Source organism: Tachyglossus aculeatus, unplaced genomic scaffold (assembly GCF_015852505.1).
Source record: "Tachyglossus aculeatus isolate mTacAcu1 unplaced genomic scaffold, mTacAcu1.pri scaffold_118_arrow_ctg1, whole genome shotgun sequence".
Taxonomy (NCBI): domain Eukaryota; kingdom Metazoa; phylum Chordata; class Mammalia; order Monotremata; family Tachyglossidae; genus Tachyglossus; species Tachyglossus aculeatus.
This window is the reverse complement of record NW_024044849.1, coordinates 364,012-386,711: the sequence shown is the minus strand read 5'-3', so window position 1 is coordinate 386,711 and position 22,700 is coordinate 364,012. Positions and strand designations below refer to the sequence as shown.

At 49.1% G+C, this 22,700-nt stretch overlaps 1 protein-coding gene across 1 annotated transcript; it reads left to right on the top strand.

Annotated features, from left to right (window-relative positions):
* The first annotated feature begins 8,510 nt into the window (after positions 1–8,510).
* Positions 8,511–13,492, top strand: LOC119922674 (normal mucosa of esophagus-specific gene 1 protein-like). Its single transcript, XM_038742372.1, has 4 exons — positions 8,511–8,546; positions 9,711–9,796; positions 11,010–11,070; positions 13,411–13,492. The coding sequence occupies exons 1-4, from the start codon at positions 8,511–8,513 to the stop codon at positions 13,477–13,479; spliced, it is 252 nt and encodes an 83-aa protein (XP_038598300.1). The 3' UTR covers positions 13,480–13,492.
* The last annotated feature ends 9,208 nt before the right edge of the window (positions 13,493–22,700 follow it).

The following is a 22,700-nucleotide window of genomic DNA, read 5'->3' as shown; positions in this document are numbered from 1 at the left end:
AGGTCGCGGAGGCAGAGAGGTTCCTGGGCTGTAAGGCAAAATGGGACCAGGGCCGAGAAGCAGTGGGGGACAAGGGCAGCGAGCCAGAGGGGGACCAGGTCCTGGAGGCAGAGGGGGACCAAGGCCAGGAGGCAGAGGGGTATCTGGGCCGGGAGACGGGGGACCAGTTTCGGGAGGCAGAGGGGGACCTGGGCCGGGAAACGGAGACCATATCCTGTGGACAGATTTGTTCCTCTGCTTCCCTGCCCTTGTCCCCCGGCTTCTTGGAACTGAACGGGAACTAGGGCCGTCAGGCACAGGGGAACCAGAGATGGGAGGCAGAGCTGGACCAGGACAGGTTGCTTGGCAGGGGGGACCAGGGCCAAGAGGAGGGGGGCGACCAGGGCAGGGAGGCCGAGGGGGACCAGGACCTGGAGGCTGGGGGTGACCTGGGCCGGGAGGCAGAGGGGGACCTGGGCCGGGAGGCAGAGGAGTACCCGGGCCGGTAGATGGTGCACCGGGGCCGGGAGGTAGACGGGGACCAGGGCCAGGAGGCAGTGGCGTACCTGGGCCGGGACACAAAGGGGGACCCGGGCCGAGAAGGGTGGGTGACAAGGTCAGGGAGGCAGAGGGGGACAAGGTCCGTTAGACAGGGGACCAGAGAGGGGAGGCAGAGGAGTACCTGGGCCGGGAGACAGCGGTCCTGTGGCTGGGAGGCAGAGCGGTACTTTTGCCGGGAGACAGTGGGACTAGGGCTGAGAAGCAGAGGAGAACCAGGCCCTAGAGGCGGGGGGCGACCGGGTCAGAGAGGCAGAGGCCGGCCAGGGCCGGGAAGCAGAGGAGAAGTAATCATGATGATGGTATTTATTAAGCCCTTACTGTGTGCCAAGCACCGTACCTAAGCCCTGGGTTAGATACAAGAAAATCAAGTTGGACACAGATCCTGTCCCATTCAGATTCATTCATTCAATCACATTTATTGAGCGCTTACTGTGTGCAGAGCACTGTACTAAGCGCTTGGAAAGTACAAGTTGGGAACATATAGAGACGGTCCCTACCCAACAGTGGGCTCACAGTCTAGAAGGAGAAGACAGAGAACAAAACAAAACATATTAATAAAATAAAATAAATAGAATAAATATGTACAAATAAAATAAATAAATGAATAGAGTAATAAATACGTACAAACATATATACATATATGCAGGTGCTGTGGGGAGGGGAAGGAGGTAAGGCTGGGGGAACGGGGATGGGGAGGAAGGGGAGAGGAAGGAAGGGGCTCAGTCTGGGAAGGCCTCCTGGAGGAGGTGAGCTCTCAGTAGGGCTTTGAAGGGATCTCATTCTAAACTGGAGGGAGATCGGGAATTTAATCCCCACTTTCCAGATGAGGAATCTGAGGCACAGAAACGTTACGAGAACGTGACTACCAGCTCTGTTTGACTGTACTCTCCCAAGCACTTAGCACAGTGCTCTGCACACAGTAAGTGCTTAGTAAGTACAGTTGCTTAATGAACTTGCCAAAGGTCCCACAGCGGGCAGGTGGTGGAGCTGGGATTAGAACCCAGGGCCTCTTACTCCCAGGTCCATGCTCTTTCCTCTAGGCCACACTTTTCCCCTTCCTGCTTACCAATGCTTTTTCTCCTAAGGACTGGGTGTTTGTTCACCTTCTCCAATTTTGAGCATTGCATTGTCATTTTTTTTTCTTAAGATTCAAACATGGTCCCATTTTGCTGATGTCAAAAGTTCCACTTGTATATGAGCCAAATGGATTTTACATGACTCAGTGGGACAGTGGGTGACACAGTAAGGGCTCAAAAGCTGTTGACCCTGGTTAACGGCTTGAAGAGTGCTTGGTCTCAGTGGGTCTGAAAGCCATACTGTGGGGTGCGGTATTTCAGGAAGAAGATAATGATAATATTAACGATGATATTTATTAAGCGTTTATTGTATGTACATTACTGTACAAAGCTCTGTAGTAGAGAAAACCTAATCAGGTTGAACACAGTCCCTGTCCCACATGGGGCGCACGGTTTTAATTCCAATTTTCCATCTGAGGGAGAAGTCACGTGATTTGGCCGCGGTCACCCAGCAGACAAATGGGAGCTGGGATTAGAACCCAGGTCCTCCCGACTCCCGGGCCCGGGCTCTGTCCACTAGACCGTGCCGCTTCCCATAGCAGGATGACATGTAGGCGGACGTAGGTCCTACAGCGATTGCTCTTTCCTAGGGAAGGCTTTCGATTCTGAAAATCTGCACTGAGAAAACACCCTTGGGGGCGGACGTATCCTTGGAAAGTTTGGCAGCACAGACCCACCAGTTCTCCGGAGCCGACCTCAGTAACCTGTGCCGTGAAGTGAGTTCCCACATAGGGGTCAGTTAGCGCAGGGCTCAGAGCAGAGGAAGTGCTCAGAAAATACTGTGAATTGGAGGAGGTGCCAGCGGGAGAGAGGGGGCCACCCGGGAGAGGATTGAGACAGAGCTCGGTATTCCGGCCTTACTCTGTTCGGTTGTTCTGGGAGATCGGAAGTCTTCAATCTGGACATCAGCTCTCCCTGGATTCCATCTACACCCCCCGACTTCCTGCAGGCAGCCATTCCAGGTGAACCAGTGGTTTAGCGGGAAGGCAGTTTCCCACCCCACAAACTCAGCCTCGCCCTTTTTGTTGCCCCTCCCCGACGACATCTCCCCCTGCCCTAGCCAACCCAACGAACCGGAGAATTCATTTTAGGTTTTGGTTATTTTGGTTCAAATTTCCCAAAGGGCTCAGGAAGCCTGAATGATATTTGGAGGAGAATCCTGTCATTCTAGACTATACACTCCTTTTGGGCAGGGAATGTAACTGCTAATTTGGTTGTCTTGGATTCTCCCAAGTGCTTTGCACATAGTAAGTGCTCAATAAATAGCATCGATTGATAGCTTAGCACACGTGTTTTTCCGAGGCGAGAGGTCCTTGGTCATGGAGAGTGCACCAGTAGTAACCACTGATTCAATGGTAAATCACCAGGAAGATGACATTCATTCATTCATTCAATCATTTATTGAGCGCTTAATATATGCAAAGCACTGTACTAAACGCTTGGGAGAGAGTAAAAAGACACATTTCCCTACCACCTCCCAAGACTGAGTTCTGAGCTTATTATTCTGAAGCCTCTTGCTTGGAGGTGCTCCCACAGACTTGTTCCTGAAAGTGGGGTAGAAAGAAGTTCGGCCTCCCAACGTGTTCCATCAAACTAATAGCTTTGCTCGATTCCCTTTAAGGCCGCCTTGTTAGCTCTGCAGGAGAATGGTCTGAAAACCACCCCCGTGAAACAGGAGCACTTCGTGAGATCCCTAGTGACTGTGCGACCGTCGATATGCCAGAAAGACTTGGATTTTTATGAAAGCTTATTTAGAAAACAAGAATTATTCTCTGATTTAGAGAAGCTGTAAAGCCCGCCCGTCCATTGTTTGGTCCTGTGGACTGCAACCTCACATTTGGGCGGTTGACATTTGTGTCCGGGCGATGACCCCAGTATTCTGGGGCACCGTCCACGCGTTCTTGTATCTGGGAAACAGCAATGTTTGCCTGCTTCTTTAGAAAGGACTTTTAATTATCGTTTGACCCAAAACATGCCTCTCCTCATTTGAGGAGCCAGAATTCTCAGCCACTATTCAGATAGCAGTAATAATAACAATGGTATTTGTTAAGGTAATGGTCTGGGAATGTGTCTGTTTTATTGTTTCGTTGAACTCTCCCAACAGCAAAGAATGGTGCCCTGCACACAGTAAACACTCAATAAATATGATTGGTTGATTGGCTTACTGTGTGCAGAGCACTGTGCTAAGCCCTGGGCAAGAGAACACAGGTGGGACTTGGACAGAGACCCTCTCCCAAGGAGGTGCACCATCTGTGACTCTAGGTCACATCGGGGACAAGTAGGCAAACATTAAAACAGCATCAAGGGCCAGGGCCAATTACACAGTGCACAAAATCCAAGTTAAAGACTCTCCCAAGCACTCAGAAGGCTTTTTGTTTTTTTATGATTTTTGTTAATCGCTTTACTACATGTCAAGTGCATTGTTTTAAGCACTAGGGTAGACACAAGCTAATCAGGTCGGATACAGTCCGTGTCCCACATGGAGTTCATAGTCTTAATCTCCATTTTCCAGATGAGGTGACTGGGGCTCAGTGAAGTGACTTATCACAGGTCATACAAACAAGGTATCCCACGTCAGGCAAACAAGTGGCAGAGTCGGAATTAGAATCTGGGGCCTTATGACTCCCGGGCCCACGCTCTATCCAGGGGGCCACACTCCTGCCCTTGGGAGTTGTCCATGCAACAGGCATGGGAATGTAATTCCACCCAGCACATGTTTGGGCCCAAGTCCCCAGTGTCAGCCATCTCTCCTGGTTGAGGGTTTTTGGGGTTTTCTTTAATGGGATTAAGCACTTTTCATTCATTCAATTGTAATTATTGAGTACTTACTGTGTGCACAGAACTGCACTAAGCGCTTGGAAAGCACAATTCAGCAACAGAGACAATCCCTGCACGCAATGGGCTCACAGTCTAGAAGGGGGGAGACAGATATCAAAATAAGTAAACAGGCATCAATAGCATCAATATAAATAAATAGAATTACAGATAAATACACAGTAATAAATAGAATTATAAGTATATACATACATATACAAGTGCTGGGGGGGGCAGAAGAAAGGGGGGCTTAGTCTGGGAAGACCTCCTGGAGGAGGTGAGCTTTCAGTCGGGCTTCGAAAGAGGGAAGTGTGCTAGTTTAGCAGATTTGAGGAGGGAGGACATTCCAGGCCAGAGGTAGGGCCAGGGTCAACGGCGGGACAGGCAAAAACGAGACACAGTGAGAAGGTAAACGGCACCAGAGGAGTGAAGTGTGTGGGCTGGGATGCAGAAGAAGAGAAGGGAGGTGAGGTAGGAGGGGGCGAGGTGACAGAGAGCTTTGAAGCCAATAGGAGTCTTTGCTTGATACGAAGGTTGGTAGGCAACCACATACTATGTACCAGGCACTTTACTAAACGCTGGGGTAGGTCCAAGATGAACAGATCGGATACAGTCCCTGTTCTTCCTTAGCTCACAATCTTCATCTCCATTTTACAGATGAGGTGACTGAGCCAAAGAAAAATGAAGTGACTTGCCCAAGGTCACGCAGCAGAGTGTTGTATTATTAACCATATTTATTGAGTGGCTACTATATGCAAACCACTGTGCTAAATGTTTGGGAGAGGACAATAGACCATCAAACATATTCCCTGCCTACAACCGAGCTCACGGTCTATAGGGGGAGACAGACATTAATATAAATAGATAAATAAATTACAGATATGTACATATGTGCCATGGGAAAGGGAGATGGGATGAGTGAAGGAGCGAGTATGAGTGGAAAAGAAGGGAGTGGAAGAAAAGGGCTCAGTCAGGGAAAGCTTCCTGGAGGAGATGGGCTTTCGACAAAGCTTTGAAGTGGGGGAGAGCAATTATCTGTATGAAAGGAGGAAGGGATTTTCCAGGCCAGAGATAGGTGGTGGGTGAGAGGTCGGCAGCGAGAGAAATGAGATCTAGGTACAGTGAGAAGGTTAGCAACAGAGGAACAAATTTACAAGCTGTGTTGGAGGAGAGTAGCAACGTGAGGTAGGAGGGGGCGAGGCGATTAAGTGCTTTAAAACCAATGATGACTTTTTGTTTGTTGTGGAGGTAGATGGGCAACCACTAGAGATTCTAGTGGGGAAACAAGATCTGAATTTCTTTGAAGGAAAATGATTCGGGGAGCAGAATGGAGCATGGACTAGAGTGGGCAGAGACAGGAGGCAGGGAGGTCAGCAAGGAGGCTGACACAGTAATCTAGGTGGGCTAAGATAAGTGTTTGTATTAATGTGGTAGTTTGGATGGAGAGGAAGGGGTGACGTTTGGCAAGGTTGGGAAGGTAGAACTGACAGGACTTAGTGATGACTTGTATATGTGGGTGGAATGAGAGAGGAGTCAAGGATAATACCAAGGTTACGGGCTTGAGAGACAGGAAAGTGGTGCCGTCGGCAGCGATGGGCAAGTGAGCAGGAGGACAGGGTTCGTGGGGGAAGAAAAGTTCAGTTTTGACCATTTTAAGTTTGAGGTGACGACAGGACATCCTTGAAGTAAGGAGGAAATGCAAGACTGCAGAGAAGAAGCGAGATCAGGGCTGGAGTTGTGGATTTGGGTATCATCAGCATAGAGGTGAACGTTGAAGCTGTGAGAGCGAATGAGTTTTCCAAGGGGGTGTAGATGGAGAAAAGACAGGGACCCAGAACTGAACCTTGAGGGACACCCACAGATAGGGGATGGGCTCAGAGGAAGCAGTGTGGTGAGAGAGGCCCCCCACTCACACCAGTGGAGCGACTGTCTGTTGGGTTTTGGGGGACAGGAGAGAGGGGGCTTGAGAATGTACCAATGTCAGGCAGGGGGTTGCTCTGGTGAGGAGGCAGGGGGAGGTAGAAACTTCCACTTGGGCTCCTTGGAGTTCAGCCATCAAATGCGCCCAAGGAGGTTTCTGAGAATCAAGTGACGAGCTCCTAAATTTTCCATCTGATGGTTGAGAGTAGAGGGCAGGAGTTGGGCAACTGGCCTCAGTAGAGGGCAGGAGTTGGGGAACTGGTCCAGCCTCGCCTCTCCCCTTAGTACCGTACAAAGGAGGGAGAAGGTTGTGGAAGCCACTGGCAGCTGGGACCCTGAGAGTGCTGTGGAGGCCTGAAGTGAATCCCTGTCCGTGGCCCACTTGTCCCCCTCTACCTGTGTGTTGTCTGGTGAGTGACTGAATTGATTCGGGGAGGGGAGACCAGTGTTTGGGGGTGGGGGGTTGTCTTTGAGGGGATCCATTGTCCTGGGACCAACAGGTGGCCATAGCCCAGCATGGCAGTAACATCCTTAAGGCAGCCATCTGAGGCAGACTTGTTACAGCCTGCCGTGATGGTGGGGGCAGCCCCTCAAGACTCAGCCTAGTGGGAAATGATGCTAATATTTATGGTATTTATTAAGCGCTAACAGTTTGCCAGGTACTGTTCTAAGTGCCAGGGTAGATACAAATTAATCAAGTTGGACACAGTCACTGTTCCCCGGGTGGCTCACAGCCTTAATCCCCATTTTACAGATGAGGGAACCGAGGCCCAGAGAAGTGAAGTGACTTGGCCAAGGTCCCGCAGCAGACAAATGACAAAGCCGCGATTAGAACCCAGGTCCTCGTAACTCCCAGGCCCATGCTCTACCTACTAAACCATGTTGCTACTGCTCCTCCCTCCTCTCCTCAGGATGCCACACCCTGGGCACACAGCTGTCCACACGCCACCACTTGTGACTTGCTAACCTCAGGTGGCATCTGTTTTGGGTAGGGACCGTCTCTATATGTTGCCGACTTGTACTTCCCAAGCGCTGAGTACAGTGCTGTGCACACAGTAAGTGCTCAATAAATATGATTGAATGAATGAAGGGCCACCCCTGTTGGGAACACTCATTATTCAATGGCATTCATTCATTCATTCAATCGTACTTATTGAACTCTCATTGTGCGCAGGGCACTGTACTGAGCGCTTTGGAGAGGGCAGTAGACAATAGGGCACGGGCTTGGGAATCAGAAGGACATGGGTCCTAATCCCAGGTCTGCTATTTACCTACTGTGTGATTTTGGGGAAGTCACTTCGCTTCACTGAGCATCAGTTCCCTCATCTGTAAAATGGGGATTCAACACATAGACTGTGTCCAACCTGATGACCTTGTATCTACTTCAGCGCTTAGAACAGTGCCTGACACAAAGTGCTTATAAATGCCATTTTAGCACAAATATAGTAAAGAGAGACTAGAGCTCTAATCCTATCTCTGTCAGTGGCCTGATCTCTGTGACCTTGGACAAGTATTCTCTTAGTTTCTTCATCTCCTTCCCTATTAAGTAATTAATATAGTTTTAGTTATGGTACTTGTTGAGCACTTACGCTGTTCTAAGCACTGAGGTAGATACAGACCCCGCCCCCCCGACCTGCTTGCCCTGCCCTCAGCAGCTCTTTTCAAAGGCCACCCTCCCTAATTTCTTCCTCCTTAAAGGTATTTTGTTAAGCACTTACAATGTGCCAAGCACTGTTCTAAGAGCTGGGATTGATACATAGTAATCAGGTTGTCCCACTTGGGGCTCACATCTCAATCCCCATTTTACAGATGAGATCACTGAGGCACAAAGAAGTTAAGTGGCTTGCCCAAGCTCACACAGCAGACAAGTGGCAGAGTTGGTATTAGAACCCTTGGCTTTCTGATTCCCAAGCCTGCGCTCTTTCCACTGTCACGCTGATCTCTTTTCTCCCTCTTTTCCGTCTCCCCTTCTTCCTCTCTCATTGCTCCCTCCTGCTCTTCTCACTCCTCTGCCCCTCTCTTTCTCCCTGCCCCTCCCTCCCTCCTGCCACTCTCCCTCGATCCTGGGCCCACTCCCCCTACTCCCCTGTGGGCCGCCTGTCCCAGCCCGTCCTGACCAGACTCTCCCCTGCCTGCCTGCTCCCTCCTAGGCTGGCCACCATGGGCATTTTCCAAATCCTGATGAAGAAGAAAGAGGTCGGCAGTCTTCCCCTCCCTCGGCCCCTTCCCCACTTCCCCTGCCCCCGTCTGTTCCTTCGACTGGGCTGGTGTGTGTGGGGGGGAGACCTCACCTCCACTTCCCTTATCTCCTCCCTCCTACTCCGTCAAACCCCACCATCCCTATTTTCTCCCCACTTCCTTTGCCTCCCGGCTACCCCCACCTCCCTCTTCCCAAATCTCTCCCCTGCAACTACCTTAACCTTCTTTCCTCTCCTCCTCCTCTGTTCCTCCTCTGCTCCCTGCTACACCTACCTCCGTCCCGCACCCCTTTCTCCCCCAGTCTCTTTCCGCTGCTACCCCTTCCCTTGCCTCTTCCTCCCGCTTCTTCCCCCATTTCCTCCCATCTCCACCCATCTCCTCCCTCCACCTACGTCTCCCCAAACTCCTCCCCCATGTCCTCTTACCATCTCCTCGCCTGCTAACCCTACCTCCTTTCCCCCACTTTCCCCCATTTCCTCCTCTTCTATCCCTAACTTTTTCCAACTTCTTTATTCAATCAATCAATCAGTCGTATTTATTGAGCGCTTACTGTGTGCAGAGCACTGTACTAAGCGCTTGGGAAGTACAAGTCGGCAACACACAGAGACAGTCCCTACCCAACAGCGGGCTCACAGTCTAGAAGTCTATTCCCCTACCTCCTCCCCATCTCCTTTCCCCACCTCCTTCTCTCCCATCTCCTCTCCCTGCTACCCTAACCCCTTCCTCCACATCCTCTTCCCATCTCCTCCTCTGCTACTCCTACCTCCTTCTCCCGACTTTTTCCTCCCTATCTCCTCCCCCCGGTTATCCCTATTTCCTTCCCCCACTTACTCCTTCCCATCTTCTACTCCCACTGTCCCCCATTTTTCTCATTGGCTACTCTTACCTCCTTTCTTCCCACTTCTTTCTTCCCCCATCTCCTCCCATCTCCTCTTCCCACCTCCTTCTCCCCCAATCTATTCCCCTCTCTATCACTCCCTCCTCCCCAATCTCTTCCCTGTTACTCCTATCTCCCCACCCCCCACCCCGGTTCCTTTTTTCCCTCAATCTCCTCAGCCCTGCCACCCTTCCCCCTCCGCAACCGAGCTCTCCCGGGGTCAAGGGCCACCTGACCCTTGACCCCGGCCCCTGACCGCCATCTGTGCCTTGGCTGCTCCCCAGCTCATTCCGCTGGCCACTATCGTCACCATCGCCGGGTTGGGAGCCATCTCCGTGTCCGTGTACTCTCTCTTCAAGATGGCCGTCACGTGAGTAGCAGGCCCCAGGACCTGTCCGGCAGTCAATCCATCAATCGATCAGTCGGTGGCATTTATTGAACACTCACTGGGTGCAGAGCACTGCACTAGTGCTCGGGAGACTACGGTAGAACAATGTAATGGACACACTCCCTACCCACGGTGAGCTTACAGTCTAGAGAGGGAGGCAGAAAAGTATGAGAAGTGACACAGTGTAGGGATAGAAACCTAAGTGCTTTGGAATAGGGATGGGGTGAGTATCAGTAGCTTAAGGGGCATTCATACAGCAACTACTCTCCCTGCCTTCAAAGCCTTATTGGAGACACATCTCTACCAGGAGGCCTTTCCCAACTAAGCCCTCTTCTTCTCCCACTCCCTTCTGCATCTCCCTGACCTGCCCCTTTATTCATCACCCAATCCCCACAACTAGCTCCACAGCATGCAGGTACATATCTGTAATTTATTTCTAATTAATGTCTGTCTCTCCATCTAGACTGTAAGCTTGTTTTGTAGGGAGGGAACGCGTCTGCTAATTCTGTCATACTGGGCTCTGCCAAGCACTTAGTACAGTGTTCTGCATACAGTAAGTGCTCAATAAATACCGCTGATTGATTGATTGATTCAGTTCCTGTTCAGGGTTGCTGGGGTTTTGTGGGGTTGAAGGAGAGTACAACAAAATTAAATCAATTAATGGTATGATCAATCAATTAATGAGCACTTGCTGTGTGCAGAGCACTGTACTGTTTGGGATTACAACAAAACAAAACAGTCAGTCAATCAATGGTATTTATCAGGCACTTAACGTATGCAGAGAACTGCACCAAGTGTTTGGGAGAGTACAATAAACAGAATCGGTAGACACGGTCCCTGCCCACACCGGGCTTGCAGTCTAGAGACGAGCTAACAATCAAAGCTATCGATTTGGTTCTCTCTGTGAGCAGAGCACTGCATTAAGTGCTTTTGCGAGTACAATATAACAGATTTGGTAGACACGGTTTCTGCCCACAACAAGCTTAGAGTCCAGACACGAGTTTACAATCGACTGCACTAAGCGCTTGGGCAAGTACAATATAACAGAGTTGATAGACACGTTCCCTTCCCCCAATGAGCTTCCAGTCTGGTGGGGGGGGGGGGGGCACCGGATGGGAAGTTCAGAAATGTCATTTTCAGGGGGACACTATAACTGCTTCACGTCTTTCCTAACAGGTGCCATCTTGGGCTTCAGCCTCAACAGGTCCAAAAATCCAGAGCCATGGGAGAACGTGGATCCTACCCAGCCTAAAAAGGTAGCGGGTCCACCTCCGTCCCTTCTTCTGAAGGGCCCCTCCGGACCCCCGCTGAACAATGGCAGGCTCCTTTACCTGATGACCTTGGTCCTGAGCCCAATCCTCTCATAGGGGCAGCTGCCTGCAGCCTCCCTGCCCTGCCTTGCCCTGCCCTCTGGGCCCCGGGATGAGGGGCATTGGTGCCACTTCTCGTTGTGTGGGTGGGGAAGGGAGGAAGCACGGGGGCATTTGGGCAGAGTGGGCCGGTCGACTTGGGAGAGCAGGTGGACCGGAAAGGCAATCTCCTGGACCTCTATGATCCCAGTCTAACCCCGGGATGAGGAGGGACACTGTGGGAGTGAAACAACCATTTTGTTTTTGTTTTTTATGGTATTTGTAAAGCACTCACTATGGGCCAGGCACTGTTCTAAACATTGGCATAGATACAACCAAATCTGGTTGGACACATCCATGTCCCACGTAGGGCTCACAGTCTTAATTCCTATTTTACAGATGAGAGAACTGAGGCACAGAGAAGCAAATGGACTTTTTTAATGCTATTTGTTAAGTGCTTATTCTGTGCCAGGAACTGTACAAAGTGCTGGGGTAGATACAAGCTAATCTGTTTGGACACAGTCCCTGTCCCACATGGGGCTCACAGTCTTAGTCCCTATTTTACAAATGAGGGAACTGAGGCACAGAGAGGTGAAGTAACTTTTCCTAATGGCATTTGTTAAGCACTTACTATGTGCCAGGCAATTGTTCTAAGCACTGGGTAGGTAGAAGGTATTCTGGTTGGACACAGTCCCAGTCCCACATGGGGTTCACAGTCATGGGGTTCACGGTCTTAATCACTATTTTACAGATGAGGTAACTGAGACCCAGAGAAGTGAAGTGACTTGCCCAAGGTCACCAAGCAGACAAGTGGCAGAGCCAGGATCAGAACCCATAACCTTCTGATCCCCAGGCCCATGCTCTGTCCACTAGGCCATGCTGTCGCAGTCCCTGTCCTACATAGAGCAGAGAACTATTTTCTGGGTGAAAATCAAGGGAAATCACTTTCTATTCATTTATCAATCAGCAACACTTCCCAAGCACCTACTGTCTGCAGAATAGTATACAAAATACCCGGGAGAGGACAATAATATTAATAAATACCATTCCTGCCCTCAGCCAGTCAATCAGTTCGTGTTTGTTGCACACTTACTTTGTGCAGAGCACTGTACTAAGCACCTGGGAGAGTACAACATAACAATATAACAGAAACGTTCCCTGCCCACAGTGAGCTTGCCGTCCAACAGGGAAGGCAGAGATTAATAGAAATCAATCAATCAATCAATTGTATTTATTGAGCACTTACTGTGTGCAGAGCACTGTACTAAGCGCTTGAGAAGTACAAGTTGGCAACATATAGAGACAGTCCCTACCCAACAGTGGGCTCACAGTCTAAAAGGGGGAGACAGAGAACAGAACCAAACATACTAACAAAATAAAATAGAATAGATATGTACAGGTAAAATAAATAAATAAATAAATAGAGTAATAAATATGTACAAACATATATACATATATGCAGGTGCTGTGGGGAAGGGAAGGAGGTAAGATGGGGGGATGGAGGGGGGACGAGGGGGAGAGGAAGGAAGGGGCTCAGTCTGGGGAAGACCTCCTGGAGTGAGGTTGAGCTACTTCAGTAGGGGCCTTGAATGGAGGAGGAGAGCTAGCTTGCCCTGATGGGGCAGAGGGAGGGCATTCCATAGCTCGGGGGATGACGTGGGCCAAGGGGTCGATGGCGGGACAGGCGAGAACGAGGTACGTGTGTGAGGTAGATGAGCGGCAAGAGGAGCGGAGGGTGGCGGTGGTGGGCTTCGTCTCAAAAGCCCGTTCAGGAACTTGATGTCTCGGGATTTCTGCAGGACTAGTTCACGGTCCCCGTCCGCGGCGGCTTTCACTACCTCAATATAATGTCGTTGATTTCTGTGCCAAATGTCCGGCTTGCCCCAAAGTCCAGCAGGGCTACCTGATGCCTTCTTGGCGTCGTAGAGGAAGTTGGCCCAGTTGGGGGTCGGTCTGCATGAAGCGGAACTCGAAGAGTTCACGGAGACAGAGCCGCAGCAGGTTGGAGCAGATCTCGTTGCAGACGTCCTGGTCCAGGGGGACCCCGCCGACCCAGTACATCGCCAGCACCCGGCCCGTGCTCAGCTCTTCGATCACCTCGGGCACATGGAAGAAGTGGTCGCCCGAGGTGTAAATAAATAAGTTAAAAATATGGACATAAGGAGCTTAGGAAGCTTAGGATCTAGCAGAATGTATTCTCCAGTGTTGCGGTTCCTGGAACACAGGTTTTGTCTCCCTGCTCTGCAGTTACTCTCGATTAACCAGCAGTGGAAACCCATCGAGGAACTGCAGAAGGTGAGAAGGCTGACCAAGTGACCAAGAGACCGAGCCGCCAGCCCCCACCCCCCCGGGAATCCAGAGGAAGCACCTCTGCGCAAATACACTTTCCGAACCAGCACACGGAGATACTTCCTCTGCATTCTCGGGGTCATCCCCCAATCTGGGGGCCTTCTTGGACCGGGGTCTCCTGCCCCATGAAGGGACCACCTTGAAGGCTGGCGACCGGACACGTGGCATCTGACCCAAACCCAGCACTCCCAGTTTGGCGTCCACGGTCTTCTCTGGAAAGAAGACCTGCTTCAGCCTTCCTTGAGTGGAAATGGGTTTGCATCTACTGCTTTGTGAGGTAGATTGAATAAAGTCCGTCCCCCTCCCAAATAAAGGCAGAATGCATGCTTCCTCATTCAGACAATTTTAGCTCATCCAAAGGAAACACATTCTGATAAAAAGAAACACCCACAATTCACAGTTAGGGAATGTCAGAATTCATTCATTCATTCATTCAGTCAGTCAGTCGTATTTATTGAGCACCTACTGTGTACAGAGCACTGTACTAGGTGTTTGAGAGAGTACAGTATGATACAAAATAGACACATTCCCAGCCCACAACAAGTTTACAGTCTAGAGGACCTGGGTTCTAATCCCAGCTCCCCCATTTAAGAATTGTGGTAAGCAGCATGGCTCAGTGAGCCTCAGTTACCTCATCTGTAAAATAGGGATTAAGACTGTGAGCTTCACATGGGACAACCTGATCACCTTGTATCCCCCCAGTGCTTAGAACAGTGCTTTGCATATAGTAAGCGCTTAACAAATGCCATTATTATTATTATTATTATTATTATTATTATTATTATTATCATGGGACTTGTTAAGCCGTTAGTATGTGCCAAACACTGTTCTCTGCACTGGGGTAGGTATATGTTCATCAGGTTGTACACAGTCCTTGTCCCACATGGGACTCATTGTCTAAGTAGGAGGGAGTAGGATTTCATCCCCATTGTACAGATGGGGTAGCCGAGGGACTTGTCCAAGGTCACACAGCAGACAAATGCCAGAAGAGGGATTAGAACCCAGGTCCTCTGACTTCCAGGCCTGTGTTCTTTATACTAAGCCAAGCTGTTTCTTTGCCTACTGTGTGACGTTAGGCAGGTCACTTCACTTCTCTGGGCTTTAGTTCCCTCATCTGTAAAATGAGGATTAAAATTAAGAGCCCCTGTGGGACATGGCCTGGGCTGTGTCCACCCTGATTACCTTGAATCTACCCAAGCACTTCCCCTCTCCCGGTCATACCTGGAGGGTTTCCAGCACTCTACCAGTCTCGGCTATGGGAGAGAGAGTCAAGAGGTCTACCCATTCCATTCCTATCTTGGGCAGTGGCTAGCGAGTGGAAGACAATCTGCTACAAGTCGAAACTCACCCATGCTGGGCAACAGTGGAATGGGAGAGAGTCGAGGGCGGAAACTCCAGTTTACTACGCAGAACGCGGCAATGGTAAACCTCTTCTGCATTTTTAACAAGAAAAATCTATGGATACACTACCAGACCGATTGCAGATGGAGAGCCGGGGTTTTTTGGGAGAGATGGGTCTGTGGTGTCGCTATGGGTTGGTAATGGCTCGACGACATAACACAAGACCCAAGCCCTTAGAACAATGCATGGCACCTAGTAGGCACTTAACAAATAATGTAAGAAAAAGGAAAAAATAAGATCAGATGAGAAGGCTCATGAGTCATATCTGAAGCTTGACCTTACCATAGGGATTGTCTCTGGTGCCGGTTTGTACTTCCCAAGTGCTTGGTACAGTGCTGTGCACACAGTAAGTGTTCAATGAATATGACTGAAGGAATGAAGGAATGAAGGAATGAACCATTCCCTCCCATCGTCTGCCCAGAGAAGGATCTCCAGGAAAAATCTTCCAGGCCTTTCAAAAGACATAAACGAATTCCACATTCCCAAAAGAGAATTTCGTGTATTTATGCATTACTATTATCATTATTATTATTATCCTTCACCATACAGGTATACCTACCAACTGTATTATGTTCCCCCAAGTCAATGCTTTGCACAGAGAAAGCAGTCAGTAAATACCATTATTGATCCCCTCTAGACTGTAAGCTCGTTTTGTCAGGAAGCACTTCTGCTAGTTCATTTGTACCATACTCTCCCAAGCACTTAGTGCACATAGTAAGCGCTCAGTAAATACGGTTCATTGACTGGTTAAAGTGGTTTTATGGTCTCGCTATATTCATTCATCCGATCGTATTTATTGAGCATTTACTGTGTGCAGCACACTGTACTAAGCACTTGGGAGAGTACAATATAACAGACACGTTCCCTGCTCAGAATGAGCTTACAGTTTAGAGGGGGAGACAGGCGTTAATATAAATAAATAAATGATAGATATGGACACAATCCTGCTGCAACCCAGCCCACATACTTGGTTCCTCTGGTGCTGACCTTCTCACTGTGCCTCGGTCTCATCTAGCTCGCCGCTGACTTCATGCCCACATCCTGCCTTTGGCCCCGTACCCCCTCGCTCCTCATGTCAGACAGATCTCCTCCAAAAGGCCTCCTCTGATTGGGCCCTCCTCTCCTCTTCTCTCACCCTCTTCTGCGCCGCTCTTGCTTGCTCCTTCATTCATCCCCCCTCTCATCCCCACAGCATGTATGTTGATGTCTTGCACGTGGAAGCAGTATGGCTCAGTGGAAAGAACCCGGGCTTTGAAGTCAGAGGTTATGGGTTCAAATCCCGGCTCTGCCACTTGTCAGCTGAGTGACTTTGGGCAAGTCACTTCACTTCTCTGGTCCTCAGTTACCTCATCTGTAAAATGGGGATGAAGACTGTGAGCCCCACGTGGGACAACCTGATCACCTTCTAACGTCCCCAGTGCTTAGAACAGTGCTTTGCACATAGTAAGCGCTTAATAAATGCCATTATCATTATACCTGTGTGCATATATATAATATATATATCCATAATTTATTTATTTATATTAATATCTGTCTCCCCCTCTAGACTGTGAGCTCGTTGTGAGCAGGAATGTGTCTGCCGTTATCGTGTACTCTCCCAGTGCTTAGTACTGTGCTTTGCACACAGAAAGCGCTCAATAAATATGATTGAATGTTAATTGAATGAAAGTACTATGGGGCTGGGAGAGAGGATGAAGAAAAGGGAGCAAGTCAGGGCGATGAAGAAGGGAAATGGTAAAGAGGAAAGTAGGGCTTATCAGGGAAGGACTCTTGGAGGAGATTCATTCTTTCATGCAATTGTAATTCATTCATTCCATTGTAAAACCTGGCCCCTGACCCTCACCCTGCCTGATTGATGGACAGCTGCTGCTCAGGGTTCCAGAACCCTGATCTCTGCCCCCTTAATGATAACAATAATAATTATGGTATTTGTTAAGTGCTTACTAAGTACCAAGCACTTTTTAATGGCATTTATTAAGCGCTTACTATATGCAAAGGACTGTTCTAAGCGCTGGGGAGGTTACAAGGTGATCAGATTGTCCCACGTGGGGCTCACAGTCTTAATCCCCATTTTACAGGTGAGGTAACTGAGGCACAGAGAAGTTAAGCCACGCTGCTTCTCTAAGCACTGTTCACTGTTCACTCTTCTAAGCACCGGGGTGGGTAGAAAAATGCAATCAGGTTGGGCACAGTCCTATCCCACTTGGGGCTCCCAATCTCAATCCCATTTAACAGATGAAGTAACTGAGACACAGATAAGTGAAGTGACTTGCCCAAAGTCACACAGCAGACAAATGGCAGAGCCGGGATTAGAACCCACAACCGCCAACTCCCAAGCCCGTGCTCTTTCCACTAGACCCTCCCCTTGCCTGCTTGACAGACGGCTGCTGCTGTAAGATGTCCCCTTGCCCTAACTCCACTTACAGGGCTCTGGGAAACCACCTGGAGGAAGCCAGTGAAAATGTGGAAGTTCATTCATTCAATTGTATTTATTGAGTGCTTACTGTGTGCAGAGCACTGTACTAAGTACCTGGGAAAGTACAATACAGCAATAAAGAGAGACAATCCCTGCCCACAACGAGCTCACAGTCTAGAGGTGGGGAGGCAGACATCAAAACAAGTAAACAGACATCAGTATAAATAAATAAAATTACAAATATGTACACAAGTGCTGTGGGGCAGGGAGTAGGGGAAGAGCAAAGGGAGTAAGTCAGGGTGACGTGGAAGGGAATGGGAGAAGAGAAAAAGTGGGGCTTAGTCTGAGAAGGCCTCTTAGAGGAGATGTGCCTTCAGTAAGACTTTGAAGATGGGGAGAGTAATTGTCTGGTGGGTTTGAGAAGGGAGGGAGTTCCAAGCCTTGGGTCAGAGGTCGGCGGCGAGACAGGCGAGATCGAGGCATGGTGAGAAGGTTAGCATCAGAGGAGTGAAGAGTGCGGGCTGGGTTGTAGAAGGAGAGAGGTGAGATGTGTTAGGAGGGAGCAAGGTGATGGAGTGCTTTAAAGCTCATGCTGAGGAGTTTTGCTCGATATGGAGGTGGATAGGTAACCACTGGAGATATTTGAGGAGGGGGGTGACATACTCTGAACGTTTCTGTAGAAAGATAATATGGGCAGCGGAGTGAAGTATGGATTGGAGTGGGGGAATAGAAGGAGGATGTGAGGTCAGAAAGGAGGCTGATGAAGTAATCTAGGTGGGATAGAGTGAGTGATTCTACTAACTTGGTAGCAGTTTGGATGGAGAGGAAAGGGTGGATTGTAGCGATGTTAAGAGGAGACCGACAGGATTTGATGACGGATTGGATATGTGGATTGAGTAAGAGAGAGGGGTCAAGGATAATGCTGAGATTCTGGGCTTGTGAAGGAAGGATGGTGGTGCCATCTACAGTGATGGAAAAGTCCAGGAGAGGACAAGGTTTGGGTGGGGAGATAAGGAGCTCTGTTTTAGACATGTTAAGTTTGAGGTGATGGGAGGACATTCGAGGTAGTGATATCTTGAAGACAGGGGCAGATGCGAGCCTGGAGAGAGGGAGAGAGATCAGGGAGGAGATGCAGATTTGGATATCATCTGCATAGAGATGGTAGCTGAAGCCATGGAAGTGAATGAGGTCTCCAGGGGAATGCGTGTAGATGGAGAACAGAAGGGGACCCAGAACTGAACCCTGATGAACCCCCACGGTAAGAGAGTGGGAGGGAGAGGAGGAGCTCACGACAGAGACTGAGAATGAACGGCCAGAGAGATCAATCAATAAATCAATCGTATTTATTGAGCGCTTACTGTGTGCAGAGCACTGTACTAAGCGCTTGGGAAGTACAAGTTAAGAGATAAGAGGAGAACCAGGGGAGACGTTGCAGTGGTCTCACTGATCGGCAGGCAAACTGAGCACAAGGTCCCTGGCAGAGTGGGGTGTAGGACCAGGTCTGTTTGCTCCAGGCAGAGCGGGACCCCAAGCTGAATTTCTTCTAGGAAAACAGTGGAAATTGAGAATAGAGAAGCAGCATGTCCTAGTGGATAGAGCCCGGGCCTGGAAGTTAGAAGGACCTGGATTCTAATCCCAGCCCGGTCACCTGTCTGCTGTGTGACATTGGTTAAGTCACTTCATTTCTCTGGGCCTCAGTTCCTTCATCGGCAAAATGGGGATTAAGGCTTTAAGCCCCAGGTGGGACAGGGACTGTGTCCCAGTTGATTAGCTTGTATCCACCCCAGTACAGTACCCGGCACAGAGTAAATGATTAACAAATGCCGTAAGGAAATATAAAGGTGCTTAACAAATATCATTCATTCATTCAATCGTATTTATTGAGCGCTTACTGTGGGCATAGCACAGTACTTGGGAAGTACAAGTTGGCGACATATAGAGATGGTCCCTACCCAACAATGGGCAAGAGCTTAGTCCAGTGCTCTGCACATAGTAAGGGCTCAATAAATATTGATTGATTGATTGGCACATAGTAAGCACTTAACAAATACTGTAAGAAAAATGAGATGTGCTTAAGGAATACCAACTGCTTAGTCCAGTGCTCTGTACATAGTAAACACTCAATATATACCATTGATTGATTGATTGACACATAGTAAGCACATAACAAATATCATAAAAAAATTAAAAAGAAAGTCGGGTTTTTTTTGCCACCCTGGCTCCTCTACTGGGACAGATAAAGTTTTGGGTGTAGCCCACTGACAATGGGAAAATGGGCAAATCGTGGAAGTTGACACAGACTAATGGCCAGAGCCTGGGCCTGATAGTCAGAGAATCTGACAGTAAGCTTTTTGAGGGCAGGGATCATGTTTCCCAACTCTACCATACTCTGTATTGCAGTATACCAAGCAGCATGGTTCAGTGGAAAGAGCACGGGCTTTGGAGTCAGAGGTCAAGGGTTTGAATCCCAACTCCGCCACATGTCTGCTGTGTGACCTTGGAAAAGTCACTTAACTTCTCTGAGCCTCAGTTACCTCATCTGTAAAATGGGGATTAAGACTGTGAGCCCTATGAGGGACAACGTGATCACCTTGTATCCCCCAAGCGCTTAGAACAGTGCTCTGCACATAGTAAGCGCTTAACAAATGCTATCATTATTATTATATTCTGCCAAGCACTGTATTAAGCGCTCTGCACTGGTACGCTCTCAACAAATACCACTGATTGATTTTCTCAGACTTGCCACAGGCCTGATGTATGAGCTTGAGCCAGACACCTAACATTTCTGGGCCTCAATTTCCTCATCTGGAAAAGTGACATTACTAATAATACTTATTAAAAATAATGTCTGTGATATTTTTAAGGGCTTACTATGATCCAAGGACTGCACTGAGTACTGGGTAGATCCAATGTGATCAGATCAGAATCAATCCCTGTCCCAAATGGGGCTCATAGGTTAAGGTGAAGGGAGAACAATTATGTAATCCCCATTTTACAGATGAGGAAACTGAGGCACAAGGAAGTTAGGTGTCTTGCCACAGTCTTACAATAGGCAAGTGTCTGAGCCGGGATTATAACCCAGGTCTTCTGACCCCCAGGCATTTGTCGGCCTACTTCCCAGGACTGCTGTGTGTGGCCTAGTGGGCTGGGAGTCAGCAGAACCTGGGTTCGAAGTGGTTAAAGGGCTATCCCGAAGGTCAGGATGGGTTTTTGGGTTTCACAAGACCTAAGTGGGTCATTGGGGCCCACCAAGGGTAAAAGGTCACTGGGGCCTCCAAAGGCTGATGTGGGTTTTTGTGTACCTCTGGGAGGGGGAGGTGAGCAGGATTGTCCCAGTTTGCAATGGAAAGGAGACGGAGCATGGCCTGCCCTGGGCTTTGGTGAGTAGGGGGCTTTGGCTACTTCACCTTCCCCCTCCCGCTTTTAGAGGGGTCTGGGATTGGGCTTACTGGAATTGTTGATGCCTATTGTATTGGTGATGAGGATGAAAATGACAATAATGATAATGTGGGGTTATCAGGGTTGAGCAGGTGGGGTGGAGAGGAGGTCGGAGGAGGTGTTGATTGCACCGTTTCAGAAAAGATTTAAGTGTTCATTTTGTTGAACTGTGGGGGGATGAAGATTGTGGGGGCAAGGGAGAGGTGCCTGATGTTGATGGGTTGTGGCACTGCTAATGCCATGTATACATTGTGCACTGCCTGGGTGTGGGGCATTAAGGAAACTGGGGAGGAGTTGGGGTGGTGATGATTGCTTTGGGGGTTCTGATGATGTTTCCAGGATATTGCTGCTGGGCTGGGGTGGGGTCTGAGGCGGAAGGGGGGGAACGGAGGCTGAAAGCTGCCCTTGATTTTTCAGGCCGGGGGTGGAGAGCATATGCAAGAGGAGAGGGCATGTAGGAAGACTTTGGGATCAGATGGGCTCGGGGAAGGCCGGGGTGACTGCTGGACCTGGGATTGAGGGTCCTGGAAGGCTGGGATAGATGACACCTTACGCACGGGGGTAGGAAGTGTGGCTTAGTGGAAAGAGCCCGGGCTTTGGGGTCATAGGTTATGGGCTCAAATCCAGGCTCCGCCAATTTTCAGCTGTGTGACTTTGGGCAAGTAACTTCACTTCCCTAGGCTTCAGTTACCTTATCTGTAAAATGGGGATGAAGACTGTGAGCCCCCCATGGGACAACCCGATCACCTTGTAACCTCCCCAGCGCTTAGAACAGTGCCTTGCACAGAGTAAGCGCTTAATAAATGCCATTATAAAAAAATAATAAAAACATGACGGTGCATGCTCAGTATCTGTTTCTGTGGGTCTGTCCGTTCTGTGTGTCTCCTGTTCCCACTAGATTGAGGGCCAGGACGGTGTTCTCTCCATCCCCCTAGACCTCACCGCGGCTATCGGTGCCCATTTGGTACCGGTCATGGTGGGCGAGGGGCCGCTCCTGCTGCGGCTGCAGTGCTCATCCCACTGCTCCTACCCCTGTAGGGCTGAGGGCAAGGATCCGGTGTGTGTGGGCAGAGACTGTGTCTCTTCTTCAGTGGGCTACCCCCTACTTGATCTCTCTTCTTAAACCTTCCTCTTCCTGATAGCTATAAGAAATTTATGCTAATCAATGGTATTTATCGAGCGCTTGTTGAGTACAGAGCGTGTCGTATATCACATGGTCAACTTCTTAAAAGCAGTGATGGTGTGTCTTGTCTGTATTGAATCGCCCCCAGTGCCTAGCAGGCAAAAATGCCCTTAATATGAGATGTGCTCACTAGAGTTCTCTGCCCAGTAAATGACAGACAGTAGGTCGGTCATTCATTCATTCATTCATTCATTCATTCATTCAATCATTCATTCAATCATTTATTGAGCATTTACTGTATGAAGACTACTGTACTAAGCTCTTGGAAAGTACAATTCAGCAACAAATATTAATTCAATCATATTTATTGAGCGCTTATTGTGTGCAGAGCACTGTACTAAGCGCTTGGGAAGTACAAATCGACAAGATATAGAAACGGCCCCTATACGATACTATGGCATTTATTAAGTGCTTACTATGTGCAAAGCACTGTACTAAGCGCTGGGGAGGTTACAAGGTGATCAGGTTGTCCAATGGGGGAGAGGGGACTCACAGTCTTAATCCCCATTTTACATATGCGGTAACTGAGGCCCAGAGAAATGAACTGACTTGCCCAAAGTCACACAGCTGACAATTGGTGGAGCCTGGATTTGAACCCGTTTGGCCCCTACCCAACAATGGGCTCACAGTCCAGAAGGGAGAGATGCACAATAAAACAAAACATGTAGACAGAAGTCAAAATCGTCATAATAAATAGAATTTCACGATACTCCAATAGCCACCTTGCCCCAACTGACTGCCGTTGAACAC

Bases quoted from the DNA above. Each gene is read 5' to 3' on its own strand.
- LOC119922674 (XM_038742372.1), top strand. From the start codon at position 8,511: ATGGGCATTTTCCAAATCCTGATGAAGAAGAAAGAG. The intron at 8,547-9,710 runs GTCGGCAGTCTT...GCTGCTCCCCAG, and splicing joins TCCTGATGAAGAAGAAAGAG to CTCATTCCGCTGGCCACTAT. The intron at 11,071-13,410 runs GTAGCGGGTCCA...CCTGCTCTGCAG, and splicing joins ATCCTACCCAGCCTAAAAAG to TTACTCTCGATTAACCAGCA.